This window comes from Cibotium barometz, chromosome 10 (genome assembly GCF_041138505.1).
Source record: "Cibotium barometz isolate CiBa-2024 chromosome 10, ASM4113850v1, whole genome shotgun sequence".
Lineage (NCBI taxonomy): Eukaryota > Viridiplantae > Streptophyta > Polypodiopsida > Cyatheales > Cibotiaceae > Cibotium > Cibotium barometz.
The window spans coordinates 58,954,902-58,971,566 of record NC_141055.1 but is presented as its reverse complement, the minus strand read 5'-3'; the positions used below and the strand labels follow the sequence as shown (position 1 = coordinate 58,971,566).

The following is a 16,665-nucleotide window of genomic DNA, read 5'->3' as shown; positions in this document are numbered from 1 at the left end:
CACGTACCAACTGCCAAGCTCTTGCGTGCCATCAACCACAAAAAGATGGGGACCTTTCGAGGCGGAAAACTGTCCCAGAGCCTCTTCCAAAAATCTGAGAGGAAACTTTGTGACAGGCCCTGTGATTGACTACTAATATGCTGCTGCTGCCGAGGTGCCCTTTGACCTCAGGCATCTAAATCCTATGGCCTAACCGTGTAGTGTATGCTAAGAACAGGATTCCTCGTGTCTCCTCCTTGTCAGCTGGATCACGCCAAGTCCATTCCCTCGGGTCCCATTGGAGGCATGTGAGGGGCCGGCTCTCTCAAATCCATAAACACTAGAGTCTCTCCCTTTCCACCTTGGTCGGCGGTCATGTGCCTGAAAGCCAATCACCCTCACCCTCTGTAAGGTGTAGCCACTGAAGTCATCCAAAGGGGGCTTTGGTCTCTCTAGTTTCCCATGGGGTCCAATCGAAAAGGTGAGCAAAGCACAACTCTCATTCGTGCCATGAACTGCCAAGAGAATATCATACTTGGTAAAAACGCCAAGCCATTGCGGGGGGGTCGGTTCGGGTTTGGTATAGGGGTCAGCCACTCTTGAGGAAATAGCAGAGTCGATGTTGAGCCTGAGTCTCTCTCTACCTTGGATCCTAGCAAGGCCTCTCTCCTGAGCCTCTGGGGGGAACTCTCTGAATGCAATCCAGTCTCTAAGGGACCTAGCGGGTCCTATGCTCAACGCTCCCCATGATACATGAGGTCGGGCCCCTAACATGTGGCCATTGGGTCAACGGATCAAGGGGTTCCATATCAGAGGCTGTCGAAGACGCTCCTCCGATGCTACCAGCGATGATTGTTGAAGGGCCGGCCTGAGGTGATCCCAAGCACGAAGTCGGCTGGTTGCAAATTTGTCCTCAAAGGTTGGGCTAAAGCCGCGGGCTTGCATCTTTGTGAAGATCCATGTGGTGGTATGCGGCCAAGGCCCCCTCAGGCTTGGAGTACAGGCTGAAATCTTGGCCAAGAGGAAGTCCTTCCAAGGCTCACCACCTTGAAGAATTCCTCTAACAATCAACTTGCCCAGCAGGGCGCGGCTTTGAATGGCGGGGTCAATGATGCCTAGGCTCCCTCTGTGTTGTGGCTGAATGATCACTCTCCAGGCCACCTTGGCCCAGGCAGGCCTCCCATCACTACCGGCCCACAAGAAGTTCTGGATCAGCCGCTGTGCCTGGCCAATGCATTCTCAGGAGAAGGCCCAACAAGAAGTAATGTGCCACATGATGGCAAGAAGGACTTGGTTCGCCACCACCACTCGGCCAGCTAAGGAGAGCTACGCAGAACTCCAGTACAAAAGCTTCTTCCGAATGCTCAGAAGAAGAGGGGCAAGCTGCTACTCTAGGGAGATATTAATGCTCACATGGCATCCAAGATAGCTAACTGGAGTGCCCCTTGGGATCCACTGAAAAGCCTCGACTAGACGCCAAGTCGGGGAAAGTGTGGAGCCCACCCAGAAACCACACGACTTGTGTCAGTTGATCTGTGCTCTTGATGCGCGACAAAAGATCTCAATCGCCTCCGCGAATCTCTGGAGATTCCCCACATCTCCGGATAAGTATGTTGCAGTGTCATCAACTTCTCATGAGTACAAATGGGGAGACGCAATCCCTGGAGCCCCATCTCTTGAGTTGAGAGAAAACTGCTGATGGCCTCGGCGACAAATAGGAAGAGCATAGTCACAAGGGACGGGGGACGGGGATGGGTACGGGACGGGGCACGGCCATAAGTAGGGAACGGGGACAGGGACAGGGGAGGGAACGACACTTAAAAAATACTTTTGAAAAAAGTTTTGCTACTCTACACTTATTCTATTTTGGAAGTACAGCAAAATGATATGGTAAGCTTTTCACTAATATGGTAAGCTTTTGAGTCATATTAACAAAATATGCCGATCAAAGAGTGAAGGTGTTGACGATTGATTGTATTAAGTAGATACAAAATGACTCAAGAGTCAGGACTAAGCCTTAAGGAGGCACAATACATGGAAGGACAAAAAAGACTAAAGCATGGAAAGACTCAAAAGTGCTAAAGCCTAGAGCTAAATAATAAGGCCCATGAATCATGATCCATGAATGATCATCCATGTGAAGTGCTTGCCTCATGGTGGTCATGGGTAGCTTGTGCCAAAGGAACATCAAGCTCACCCTCACTCTCATCGTCATTGGCATGCTGCTGCTACACCTCATTCTCTTGTTGCTCTTCTTGTTGACTCATCTCCCACTTAGTGAAGGGATCTTCCTTCTTGGTCATGCTCTTATAAAGCATTCACAAGTTCGCCCTGACGAAGACAAGGTCATTGGCACGCTCTACCCCGAGTTGGTTCCTCTTCCTAGAGGCAATGTGGCTATAGGTGCTCCAAAGTTGCTCCAAGCAAGAGGAGCTGATGGCCTGGCTAAGTATGTGAATGGTTAGTTGCTGTAGCTCCGGTCCATCCGAAACCAAAGTCCCCCCACCATAGAGCGACACCAACTTTGGAGCGGTTGATCTGTGCATCATGACAACTATAGGAGCCAAGAAATGACCTGCACATGGAAAGCTGGTCCCTAATCTTGCGCCTAATCGATGCATCAGGCACAAGATGATCCTCCACCTAGCGCTCACCTCTCGGTCGCTCTCGTGCTTGTTGCCTTGGAATTTTGGGTCCACCACATAAGCTGCTGCATGCAATGGAGAGTAGTAGGAATTCCACCTTCCTGGACATGGGGCATGGATCTCCTCGTATTTGTCTTTGTCAGGCAGGAAGTCTTTCAACTTCTCTATTATGCAATCCATGGCCTCGTAGACCTTGCACTTTCTATCAAATGGACTAGTTTGGGGGACCATACTCAAAAAGATAAGAGGAGTCTCCCAAATAGTTTACAATATTCTAATGGGATTTTGTAGCAGATGTAGCTTGCCTCCGTTCAAGTTCACAAGCCTCATAAGCTGACCTCTATGCATGGTTGCATAGCGTCTATAATGTTGGTCATGTCCACTCCCGGCTAGTTTAGGTGTGAACATAGCTTACTCAGGATGGACTAGTTTGGGGGAACCATACTCAGAAAGATAGAGGAGTCTCCCAAATAGTTTACAATATTCTAATGGGATTTGTAGCAGATGTAGCTTGCCTCCATTCAAGTTCACAAGCCTCATAAGCTGACCTTTATGCATGGTTGCATAGCGTCTATAATGTTGGTCATGTCCACTCTCGGCTAGTTCAGGTGTGAGCACAGCTTACTCACGGGCATTTTTTCCTTGTGACTGGACACAGGTTTTTTCCCCGTGTGAACACATTTATGTGTGTTGGGCACTTTGCCCTAGGCTACTTTATGTACTCACTTGTACTTTCATTTTATTATTATTGAGTACATCTTATCCAGCACTCTCACGTTTCTCTGTGCTTGAGGTTGTGTGTGTGTGTGTGTGTGTAGCCCGATCAATCAGTGTACCTCTGGTGCGGCTATACTAAGAGTAGATGGTATACCACTCTCCAAAATATCAAGCATGGGGCTAATGAGTATGGCCGAGAGGTCTCCCTCAGCTATGTCATGTGGAAAGGTAGCTCGATGGCGGTGGAGCATGTTTTGGATCTGGAGCTGATGAGGTGATCGTGCTCGAGGGGGTCGGGCACGCTGGAGTGCAGAGTCTCGGTCCGAAGTAGCTCCTCTCGGGCGGGGTAGGTCCAAAGCAGCTCGTGAAGGGTCCACAAGATCCACTATGTCAGTGTCCTCCACCTCTTGGGTCTGGAAGAAACTAGTGATGGTTGGTTGGCGAGGGAGGGGGTGGGGTGGCTGGGGCCGAAGCTTTCTCAAGAAGGTGTCCCTGTGTCTGCGGAGCTCAAGCAGGACGAGGCCTAGGCAACGCTGGTCGTGGAAGTCAATGATCCTAGAGAGTGGACCAAATCCCTCACGAAATAGACAATGAAATCTCCCACGGATCTCATAGTATATTGGGCAGTGGCATATGTAATGCTCCTCTGTCTCCACCTCTGTGGGGCATAATCGGCAGATCCTCTCCTCTCTGCGCCTCCATATAAGCTTCCCGGCTCTGAATACGCACTCAGCTCTACCTGCCTCCACTCTGAGGCAGTGGGATGTAACCCGTATCTGGCCAGTCGCAATCCGCATGGCATGGGACATGTGAACACTCAAGTAGCCCGGCTGCTGGATAAATCCATCCTCAGTGAGTGTGAGGAAGTGATCTCTGTAGAAGTGCATCTTCGTGGGGAGCTCCGGAGGTGTGATCCATGTGCAATGGGTGTAGAGGCTGAGAGAGAAAGAAAGAAAGAAAGCTGTATTAACGTCTACTAGAGGCCGAACTCGACCTCTGAGACAAATCAATGTACAACTGTCAATGTCTTCTGGATGTCCAGAAAAAAAAGGACAAAATGAACATGAAATAAACTATGAAAGTACTGAGCTAGTGGGGGGGTGTGATGGATGGAGCACTATTGCTAGAGGCTCAGTATGCAACCTATATGCGCAGGGTATAAAAGAATGCAATGTAGATCTATCTAGCTCCAACCAGTATCATAATGGGGGTCGTAATATGTGATACATAGGCAATGGCAAGGCAAAAATACCTCGGAGCATGATCTCCGGGTGTGAGTGTAAGTGAGCTAGCCGCTCTTGGATATGGTGCTGATGTCGAGCCCGTATCTCTGTGATCTCCCTCTGATGTAGTCTGGGAGTCTGGTAGCCTGGTGCTCTCGGTCTCCGTCTGGCTCGGAGGTCCGCAGCACGCTAAAGTGTAACCCCCTCCTGTGTCAGAATAGGCACTGGGATAGATCTCTGGAAGAAATCAGTGAGCTGGAGCTGTCTCCCGCATCTCCCTGTGGTACGAGTCCATTGAAACCCGTATCTGGCCAATCGCAATCCGCATGGCATGGGACACGTGAACACTCAAGTAGCTAGGCTGCTGGATGAATCCATCCTCAGTGAGTGTGAGGAAGTAATCTCTGTAGAAGTGCATCTTCGTGGGGAGCTCCAGAGGCGTGATCCATGTGCAATGGATGAAGAGGCTGAGAAGATCTAACCGGATAATCCGGTTGGTATCCTCATGAGACAACCGGAGAAAAGGGGAGTCCAAACTGTATTGAAGGGGGTATGCGGTCCATATACTGAGAACCAAGTGGAAACTAGTACATACCATACTCCAGAGTGGCCCTCAAGTGCTAGCTGTCTTGAGGACTCTAGGGCAAGCCTCGGGTACCTGTGGGGATCCATGTGATTGATGCGATGGAGGTATGTGACTGTTTGGAAGAGTGCATCCACTACCATTGGGGCTGCAGTAAACTCTGCCTGGATAATCTGGTATGAGACTAATGGTGTGCTGCGGATCATACGAGAGAACATCATGACCCGGGGCCTCTCAATTCGCTGCCAATCCTCATTGGATAAATCTGGCCCCAGAAGGGTGCTCCATACATCAAGGCTGGTGTGACGAGGGTGTCATAAAACCAGCCCTTTGTTCTGGGCTCATGGAAATGTGCCTGGAAGCACTGCCACCCAAGTAAGCTCAAGGCTGCATATCCTCGTGTCACTCTGGCATGTGCTGCGAGAACCATGGTAAAGCGTGGGCCACTAAAAGTGACACAAAGGTAGACATAGGATGAGGCAATCTCCACAGGATCCCCTCTATATGTGAAAGCTCAATCTGGATGTGAAGGGGCAAGAGGTATTGAAGACCATTACCTTGGTTTTACCAAGGTTAACAGAGAGGTCCCGCTGAGTGCAAAAGTCGACAAGGGTGCCAACGAATCTCTCGCATATATAATATACTCCGCAACTAGGCCATCATGGGCCTGAGCTTTCCTTGATTTCATCTTGTCAATAGCATCATATACCATGCTCAACCGAAAGAAAGTGGTGGCTGAGGCTCCGGTGGATCTGGGAGGTCAAGCTAGTCAGGCACCTGGTAAAGAGTAGTGGCATATTGACCCCAAATGGCTGGCGAGGTAGTGGGGACAGGTGGGAATTGCTCTTGAAAAAGTCTCCATGCATCTCTAGAATCTTGCCCCAGGAATAGTTGATACAAGTCTTGCTCAAGCTGAGCTAAGTATGCTCTCTTCTTTCACCGTATGAGTCGACGAAAGACAATGCACGACTGCCTATGAGTAGTGACTCCCACAGAGAGAGAGAGAGAGAGAGAGAGAGAGAGAGAGAGAGAGAGAGAGAGAGAAAAGAAAGAAAGATATATTAAGCGTCTACTAAAGACCCAATGGGCCTATGAGACCAAAGTGGTACAATAATGTCCATGGCATATCTCATCATGGAATGGAAAATAAAACAGAATGAAGACATAAATATAGCTATCTCACTGGGGTGACACAAAACTGTCCATGGAAACTCATCATGGAATACTAAGAACATAAAAACATGGGAGCAACATCAGCTCCGAGTAGATGGTATACCACTCTCCAAAATGTCAAGCATGACTAAAAGCATGTTTGATTAATGAGTACAATGCCTTTTTGTAGGTATAAAACCTTATCTTATGACTCAACACACACACACACACACACACACACACATGTTGCCACATGGCACACTTATCTCGTCATAAGAGGTGGTTCACACACATACACACAATAACACAAATAAGGAGCACCGAATATCCCAGAAAACCCCCCTTTGGAGCGAAGATGGCGAGACCTAACACGAAAGAAAGACACTGCCTTCTAACCCCATCACATGTTCTTTCGGAGCTAACTCATCATGTACACCCCTCGTGCCATGATAGCCCTCCAATCACATAATGTGACCAAGGTAGCAAGGCCCCCTGGCTCCTAACTGGGATAAATGAGAAAAAGGAGCCTTTTATAGTATCAAGGTCCTTGTTACACACGGGAAAGGAAAACACACACAAACATAGATACAATCAGATTTTCGGGGGACTACCCAAGGCAGAGAACCCTTATTGACTCACACACACATAAAGGCCGCTAGAATGCCCACTCATTGCCTTCCTCATCAAGGGAGACTTGGGCTGTTGTTGCAACTATCTCCTTCTTTTCAACAAGTCATCTACTGAGATAATATTAATATAAAGAGGAGCTTCTGCTAGCAAGTTGTTGTGAAGCTGTTATGGATGGTGTGTAGATGAGCAGACAAGGGAGGTAGTGAGGAAACCATAGAGCAGAGGGCTGGGCAAGACAATGACCCGACAGGCACACGAGGGAGGGAGCTAGGCACAGTGGAGGCGGACGGACCGAATGGGAGGAGAGACGCGGGTGCAGTGGTTGGCGAGGGGAAACAGGTAATGCGGTGTTTGATGGTGGCTAAGCAACCATAGAGTAGAGGGCTGAGCACGGCAATGACCCCACAGGTGCACGAGGGTGAGAGCTAGGCGCAATGGAGGTGGATGGGCCGAAATGCGGGAGCAGTGGCGAGGGGAGCCGAAAAACAAGCAGGGTAGTGCTTGGTGGTGGCTAAGTATGTGTGTTGGTACTAAATATGCATGGCTCTTGATGCCAATACTTGGAGTGTTAGTGCTTTTGGGATAGGTGACAGCCAATAGAAGCGACTCCTAGGATTATTTGACACTTGTGGTGAGGTGGATGCGAGACATTGTGGGGCTTCTCTGATCATCACGATGGTCTAGGAGATTTTGAGCTTATTTGTACGTACTGTCTTGGTCTAAGATCACAGTCGTAGGTGCAAGGAGATTTATGATGATGAGGTGCACTGATATATTACTTGGATATTTGATATGTGCTATCTGTTATATGCATGTTATTGAATGAACAGTGTGATGTATGTTTTCTTTTGAAAGGCTCCGACTCTGGCTCAGAATCAGGAGATGATGGTAAATGGAGGCAAGCCCAAACAAGACCAGTCAAAGCAGCAGAGTAGCTCAGGTGGCCAGCAGGACCAAGGTTCAAAACCTAAGAAGATGCATGAGGAGAAGGCCAAGGAGGGCATTTCAGGAGATTCTCTCCTTCCAAAAGAGAAAAAGCGGTACCAATAAGAGAACCGATGTTTTTTTTTTGCCATCATGAGGGGTAGAGTAATAAGGATTGTACCAAGTCGCAGGCTTAGAAGGCCGCCAAGCAGCCATCCTCTATAGTGGCCACGGCCATGGCTACACCTACACCTACAACCCGAGTCTCTAATGTCGTTGTGCTTTTGCCTGCTTTGAATCCACTGCCTCCACTGGTATCTGATGGTAAGCCGAAGGGCGAGGCTACAAGGCATAACGAAGCTATGATCCATGCCTATGGCACAATGAAGGGAAAGGAGTCCATTGTTCTCTTTGATATGGGCAGCTCTAAGGACACCATCTCTCCGTAGTTGGCTGCTAAGACAGGCTGTACCTTAGCACCATACCATTTTCTTGTTGACGGGTTTACTCTTTGCATAAATAAGCTTACCAGTTGCAGTTTAAGTTGTTGGCAAGCTGTCAACAGGCTCTCCAACATCTGGATATTGTCCTCACCCCTCTCTATCCTACAGGTTTCCACTATGCTCTTGTAGAGATTCATACTCTCACAGCTACTTGGGCTCGTATTCAGGGGTCCTCTTGTTCCACGTAGGCAAAGCGCGTTGTATTTATGTGGGAGTGGGACCATGTCCAGCTAATAACCGTGATTGATAGAAGTCTCTTTCTTGAAAAAAAAAATATTGACCCTCCTCCAGCCAAGGTGGCGCATGAGAGATCTTGGCAACTTTGGCTCTGGGAGAGTCGACCTTTGACACCCTTCTAGTGGGACCGAGGCGAGTGGGAGTGGCAGGACCCTTTTAGCATGGAGAGCCCAACGGCCCCCCTTTTTTCACTACATGGCAAGGATGGATTGGAGGATCCAGATACATGAGATCGATTGTACCCCGGCAACCGCAGCTCATTGGTCCTCCAAGGGCATCTCTCGTTGCTTCCTTGTAGTTTTTTGGAAGCGCCTGTGGCACAACTATCGACCAAGGAAGATCAGACTCTTGCTCTGATAGCTAGCCCACCACAGCCTTGCCGTCAGCACTTGGTTGGCCTTCCGAGGATGGCTGGCACAGTGTTTGCATTGTTGCCATCCCACAAATTCACAGCGGCACTGCCTTTGGGACTGTTCCAAAGCGCAACAAGTTTGGTTGAGGATCCTTCACCTTCACACGACAGTAACGTCCATGCTGCCTACGATTATCTCCGGGATAGTACCCTGGGTGATTGAGTCGAACTGTGCTCATGCCTATGAGGAGGCAGGAAAGGACACGCTCTCGAACTCTGTTACTGCAGGATTGATATTGTACCCACTCCCGACAGCTCAAAAAAGAGCCTTGGTCTCCAGGGACTAGTCAGAGATGGGAGTTTATTAGCAGCATAGCTGCATGGCATATATGGTGGGCCTGTTATAGCGTGCCCGCGACCGCCCCCCCCCCCCCCCCCCCCCCCCCCCCCCCCCCCTTCCAAAAAAAAAAAAGATGAGTTCATCTGTTCCATTCATAGTTACGGGAAACAGGCAGAAACGGCCCCTCAATTTGAGGTAGGAAAGGGACCGGAACGCATTTCTGTCACCAAAACGTTTGGGTGACCCCGAAATAGAAGACCGAAACATTTCAGCCACTAGGAGAAACGTTTAGGACTGCGGTTTCCCACTACATCATGCGATTTGGTGTTTTTTCCACCCAGATCAACATGAATGTGCCCATTTCCTCAATTGATATTTATTTTTTCCCCTTCTATTCTCATAATGCTTAAAATTTATGTCATAATGTGATCACGTGTGTACAAACAACCATGATCATTCAGCCCCTCCCCTCCCTCAGCCCTCCTCACTGATATGGTGTTTTTGTTTTCATTTCCGTCCTGGAAATTTCCGTTTCCTTACCTGTTTCCATTTCCAGGTTTCCCTCAACTATGATTCCATTTGGAGTGTCATCATTCATACCTTTTGTGACCACTGGGGGGAAGCTTCAGGGCGGATCGGATTGCATGCATAGACGGCGTGAGGCCTTCTTGTGCGCATGGCTCTAGGGCCCCTTTCTCTCTGATCGAGCCGGCGAGATCACTTAGCATTACAGGCCGGTGTGCATCGCCCCCTCTCCCTTATGAGGTATTTTTCCTTTGAGAGCGGCCAGCCATGGAGGGAACCACTTTCTTTTTCCTCTTACGAGGGTTCTGAGCATGTACACCTAGCCTTCGGCAGCTGTTTTGAAGTAATAAAAGGATCTCTTTCCCGGCAACAAAAAAAAAAAGTCTGGTGCACATCTCTTTGTTAGCTCTTTCACAGAACTTGTAGTTTTGCAATGGTAGTTGTAAATGCCATTTAGCTGTCCAGTGTTCTCAAAGCATGTTTGCAACTGTAAGTTGTTTCTGATGTTCATGTTAATTACGTAATAAGGGTCATGATCTTACACTAAAAACTTGATATGCTACAGGCTCCGTTGAAAAGATTTTCAGAGCACAAAAATGGAGAGAAGCAGCTGGATTGGATCATACAGTCGCAAGTGTTTTTGCTGTTGCAAAAGTAAGCTTTTTAAGCTAAGGTGTCAAGAAGGGATAAAGTTTAAGAGTAATATGTGCCATGTGTTGATAAAAGGTTATTGTACTGAGAGATGGAAGTGTATGTGCCAGTCCTATCCTATTATGTAAGAGTAAGTCTTTTTGCAGGAAAAAGGTCATATGTCTATATTTCCTGAGCTCCAGTAACTCTTTTGGCAGGAAAAAGGTAGTATGTCTAAGCGTTTCCTCAGCTCCAAATCATTCAGTTAATGCTGTTCATCGATTGCTCCTCCATGCTCACATGGTGTGGTGGGGGGGAGATTACTTATGACTGTCCCACTTTGTCAGCCGACTATTAGGATGGTTTGCACGTTTTACCAAACAAGACAAGCAAGAGTAGATGCCACATGCTTTATTTGTACTTTAGAGTAGATTCGCTAGGCAGCGTTGCACTTTTGAGCCCCTTCCATTCTCAGATGGTGTGGCGGGGGGAGATTACTTATGACTGTCCCACTTTGTCAGCTGACTATTAGGATGGTTTGCACATTTTGCCAAACAAGACGAGCAAGAGTAGATGCCACATGCTTTCTACTCTTAAAGAATTTGTACTTTAGAGTAGATTTGCTAGGCAGCGTTGCACTTTTGAGCCCCTTGCTGAATATAGGAACTGGAGAGGTTAGGTGGGCAGGATAGAAAAGAGCAGTGACAGTAAGGGCTCACCATTCAAACAGACGGGCTGGCCTGGCTGACCAGCAGGCAGCCGAGCTGGCTAGACTTGGTGTCTTTTAAAGCACCCCTAGTTCAGCCTATCTTTGCCTATGGGTAAATCACCAGTTCTTAGCTGTTTAGTTTAAGAAGCGCTTTGCACTGGATTCCAAAATCAGTTACAGGATGTAGTGTATCTTTGTTAGTGGTACCTTGTGCATGTGATTTGTAAATTTTTTCTGCTCTCTAGGTCAATTCCATGCATGTGACATGTGGAGAGAGTGTGATATCGTTAAAGTTCTCATAGATTTTCACATTTTCAGGCACATGTTTTGCAAGGTGAACCTCAGGTTGGTGTGGACCTGATTGCCACACACTGTCAGGTTGAGGGTGCTTAACTTTTTCTTTCTGACTTGCTATTCACTAGAAAGTTGAGATTGAGTAGCCGACAGTCATAACCCTCTTTTTACTACAGGACAAGGTGAAACTCAACAAATATCTTGCAATGTTGGTAAGAGTGTGGCCATCGGAGCTTTTGTCAAGGAAAGACCAAATACAACAAGAGGTATGTTCTTTCTTCCCTTGGTGTTCATGTGTGTTCCCAAGCATCGTACCACTTTTTCCAGTTGCCAATAGCTTGCATGATGAGGAAGAGAATGAGCACTGGGATGCCTATTCCTACCTGTGTGGCCAATCAGAGTGGCTGGAGGATGTAAGCAGGGATGGGCAGATTGGCCACTTATGTCATAGGCTCTGGGAGGCCACCACCTAGGCGAAAGAGGAGAGCTGTCCTGTTCGTTCTGCCCTTGACACATAAGGGATAAGCCGGAATGTACTGCAGGTCTTCCCGTAGTTTTTGACCGGCAGGCGGGGTATTGGGTGTACCCTGATGACCATGACAGTTTGGAAAGTTTGGCAGTATTTTGGCTTTTGAGTTTGCCTAGTCTGTCCTGTGGAGAATCTAACCAAATCTTTACTCTTTCTGGTACATGGGCAGGATTATTTTACAGGACTCAAGGAAAATGTAGTGACATTTGCGAAGGCTCTTTCCAAGAAGTTCCGTGGTGTTTCAATAGATGCAAATGAGGAGTTTGGAAAAGGGCAGGTTAATCTAAGCAAGGATGATAGTGTTGATGAGATTCCACAACTGTCTGCTATGTCATGAACTGTCACGACTCAGCCCTCTCGTGTATCACTATGGAAGGTGGGGAGGCCCTTGCCATCCTACAAAGCTTTTAGTTACATTTTTGTTTTCATACATAGATTTTCTTCTTGCTTCACTGTTGGTTTGTAGAGTAAGTTGCCATGATCCTTGGAATAGATTCTTGGGGTAGACCATGGGTCCATATTCTAAGTAGGCTAGGAACAAGAGAGATCAAGGGAAATCAAGGTTGGAGGTACTTGGGGTGTTTGGGGTTCCTATCAACTTGCACCCAGCTTGTAGCCACCTGATGCAATTTTGTTGGGGTAACTTTCATGATGCTCATAATGAAGTAGGATAGACCTGTGACTATTAGATGCACGAATCAGATGGGCTTATGTGAATTACTAGAGTGCATTCTAGGATGGTAGCACCATGGTCTAGATTGCATTGGGTTTTTTTTGGGGGGGCCCCTGGAAAGGGGTTGTTAACTCACGGGGTGTTTGTTGGCTGTGTACATGGATTGAACACTTGTTGCATATGTACACACAGATTGATCAGAACTTCTCCTTCACCTGTTAATGCCAAATAAAATGTTGATTCTTGCTAGCTGCCATTTTTTGTCACCTAATGATTCCTTAAGTTTTTTGCTATCCGATGAACTTGAACTTGTTTCTTGGGCATTGAATGGCGTGGAGTACCCAATATTGTACTGCAGTTCTGAACACAATTAAGTTTCAGGTTTTCTAATATATCCAGCATAATTTGACAAACTGGTCCACTTTCATTAGTCACTGTAAGACATGGCTTTTTATATTTCTCCTTCGTTCCACTTTTACCATTTTCAACATCTCGATTAAACCACTTTTTTAAACAATTAACATTGTAACAAATCATTGTAACAGATCATTTTGATCTGCTCTTTTGCATACCATTTCACTTTGGAATGTTGTTTAGCCAGATGAGGTTTGTTGTGGAGGAGGGTAAGCATGATATACACATTCTTTCTTCACCTTGTGTAAAAATCCATGAGGGTTTTAAATGCTCTATTATGTGAGCGTAGAGAATAAAACAATATTGGAGAATACATATGTATGTATGTATGCATGTTTCTCTCTTTATATATATATACATATGTATGTATACCCAGGCATGTTCTTCAGGGAGCTATGGACACCCCCTTCACTGATGTATACCATTTTATAACCCCAGTATGGTACAGGATAGAGCTAGCTAGGTTGCATATCATGATTGTATACTCCATGCATATAGCTTTGCATTCTCCTAGTAGTAGAGCTCCATCCCCTGCACACCCAGATTCAGCTTTTTCATTTTTGTTCAGTACTTTTTCATTTTGTTGGGATAACAGAGAATACCCCATACAGGTACTCCGATTTGTCTCATAGGCCGAGTTCGGTCTTTTGGAAGACGTTAATAAAATCTTTCTTTCTCTCTCTCTCTCTCTCTCTCTCTCTCTCTCTCTCTCTCTCTCTATGTGGTCTATACATTGACAAGATCTCGGATTACATAGATAGATAAGGACCAGGAGCACATTTAGCAGGAGTCGTGATATCGATCCTCTTGTATGCAAATGATATTGTTCTTATTTCTGATTCACCAGAGGTGCTGCAGAGGCATTTGGATGCATTATGTGCCTTTCGTGAGGATCGAGACCTCATTGTGAATCTTGGAAAGACCACTTTTGCTGGACCTCATCTCTCGATGCGGAAGGTTGTCGAAGCTAGATCGATGAGGGGATATGCAACCCTTGGCTTGTTAGAGAGGCAATGCTCATAGATATAGTTTCAAGAGCCGAGTGCGAAGCTTTGGCTATTTGATACTCTAGGTACACCTACACTACTATATGGTGTTCCCATTTGGGGTCCCAGCTTATACCACAGGAGGAGCCAGAGGAGAGCCAACTGAGACAGATACATAGAAGGTATATAATGGGTGAAAGCCGATGGAGAAGCCGCTACTGGGCAATGATCTCACACATGATTAGGGAGTAAGCCATTAGCATCACATGAGATTGTGCGGGCAAAGATGGGGGCTGCAACGATAGTGATCGAGGCTCTATTCCAGACAGTGACATACTAGCACATGCTATGGGATCTTCCACTAGATAAGTACCCTTGGCTAGCCCTGGAGTCCTCGAGATAGCTGACACTTGAGGGAGATACAGAGTGCTGGTATGCACAAATAGGCACTTGGTTTGGCATGCACAGCATGTAGATGGAGGCACTTCCCCTATTCCAGTACAGTATAGAGGTCCCATCATTTACTCTCAGTCGCACAGAGCAGAACATGGTTATTAGGAAGGACATTGTCAGACTGGATACTTAGTGGACATGGAGTTCACCCTGTCCACTGGGGATGAAGATGGGCTTCTACAAAGATCACCTCCTATGCCTGATAGAGGATGGTTTCATCATCCGCCCATGCTACATGGACACACATCTATCTTTTGGGGTGATGTGCGATCGGCTAGATCCACACCTCGTCCCACCAGCTGAGTGGAGACTGCCAGATATGGGCTCAGGGCGGTCGTGCCAGAGTACAGGATATGCCAGCTCTATCACACAGACCTCGAGACAAAGGATCATTACATATGTCAATGCCCTATATACTATGAGATTCGGTGGAGATTCCACTCTCTTCCCAGCTGGGTTCGGATCACTTTCCACAATTATGGACTTCTCGAATCAGAGATGCTTGGGACTTTTTCTAGAGCTCTACAGACACAAGGAGTCCTTAGTGAAATCTAGGTTAGTTGTACTTGCTCGAGGATGAGCATAGAGAGCTCTCATCGACTTCTTCCATACCAGCACTCCAAGGGCCGATCCACCCACCATACCCAGACCACAGGCTAGTGCAAGAGCTCGGCCAAGAGGTGTGACACTCGACAGAGCCACTGAGTTATGTGGAGCTCTCCTAGAAAAAGTCTGCGATCTTAACCGTTGTTGTGGATCCCTAAAGATCTCAGCTCCTTGAGCATTCATGTAGACATATTGAAGTATCACATTGAGTGGTAACCCCATGGTGTCGGCTTTAAATGGATTAAAAGATCTTGTGGGTGTCCTATTTGGGGCTAAGGGATGACTATTTGACGGCCCTAGATTGTCCATAGACAATGAGCTAGTTGTCCTGGAAAGGGTATCAGATTGGGATTCGAAAAAGGTTTCAGCAATATCTGCCAAATTTGCTACCGATTGGGTCCCACTTTCCTGCGTAGGTACTCTAGAAGGTGCCCTAGGCCCTATGGCAGTGTCTATATGACGTCCCGACCGCAAGTGCATAAGGTCAAATTTTAAGGTTTTTTTAATTTTTAATTTTTAATTTAAAAAAAACCAAAAAATTTAAGTTGGCTCAAACTTTGCCAGAGCCCATTTTGAACCCCCTCCCCCAGACCACGTCACCACAGGAGGATCCAAGCCATCATTGCAGGACCTCGCACGTCGGCTAAGTTTTACTACCTTGAGTATCGTGTCACATCGGTCCATGAGGGATGATATGAGAGCTCTTTGTTTATGTATCTAGATTGGATTTTATAGTTCTAGATTTTTGTTATCTTTCTTTATTACTATTTTATACCTAGGATGATGTATCTCATGGATATGATGTAACCGTTTGGTCTCATAGGTCATTTTGGCCTTTTGAAGACGTTAATACAACTTTCTTTCTTCCTTTCTCTAGTCAAGAGCTTACCTTAGCATTGCCAATCATGTGTTGTTGGGTTTTGCCTTAAAGCTGTAAAAATTGCAACTTGCCTATGTGGGTTCGCTTACTTGTCTCCATGTCACATCCTCTCTCCGTAGTAACACCTCAATGCTCCTTTGACAAAGGGGTGAAGGGAAAGCTCTCTATGTCTAGATGGAGGCAACAAGAAATGGTCCTTTCAAATGGTTTTTCACTCACAAAAGGTGAGGAATGAAGGGGAACCTAATGCAAGAAAACAACCTACAACCAAACCAATCTAGCATGCATCCATCAAGAAAGCAAGATTCAGTAACATGCAAGTAAGTAAGAATAGGTAAAAGGAGAGCTCAAAAGTAAACTATTGCAAGGGAATGATTGTGTCTTATTTATTGTCAAAAATGGCAAATGATCAACTTTCACACTAGGTTGGCTAAACTTAAAAATGGTCCGACCTCCATTACTACTCTTAAGTAACTATGTACATGGAGTCCATAGCCTTTCCCTATTTAACATTAAGCACATGGTAATGCTGCTTTATATGTTCCAACGTCATCTTACAAAAGCGTGAGTGGGTAAGATGGTAAAAAGTGTCTTACAGTAGATCAGGCAGTGAAACCATGTTAACTATTAAGCAGTGCTACTAGAGACGTCTACATCGTTGATGTTGGCTATCCTATAATT

At 46.6% G+C, this 16,665-nt stretch overlaps 1 protein-coding gene across 1 annotated transcript in view; it reads left to right on the top strand.

The window, feature by feature from the left end:
• The window catches only part of LOC147635108 (uncharacterized), a 64,778-nt gene extending 51,884 nt beyond the window's left edge, over positions 1–12,894 (top strand). The window contains exons 9-12 of the mRNA XM_086804408.1: positions 10,376–10,464; positions 11,468–11,527; positions 11,620–11,709; positions 12,142–12,894. Of these exons, the coding sequence (XP_086660534.1) occupies positions 10,376–10,464; positions 11,468–11,527; positions 11,620–11,709; positions 12,142–12,309 (407 nt within the window). The 3' untranslated portion in view covers positions 12,310–12,894. The remainder of the gene's footprint in view (positions 1–10,375; positions 10,465–11,467; positions 11,528–11,619; positions 11,710–12,141) is intronic.
• The last annotated feature ends 3,771 nt before the right edge of the window (positions 12,895–16,665 follow it).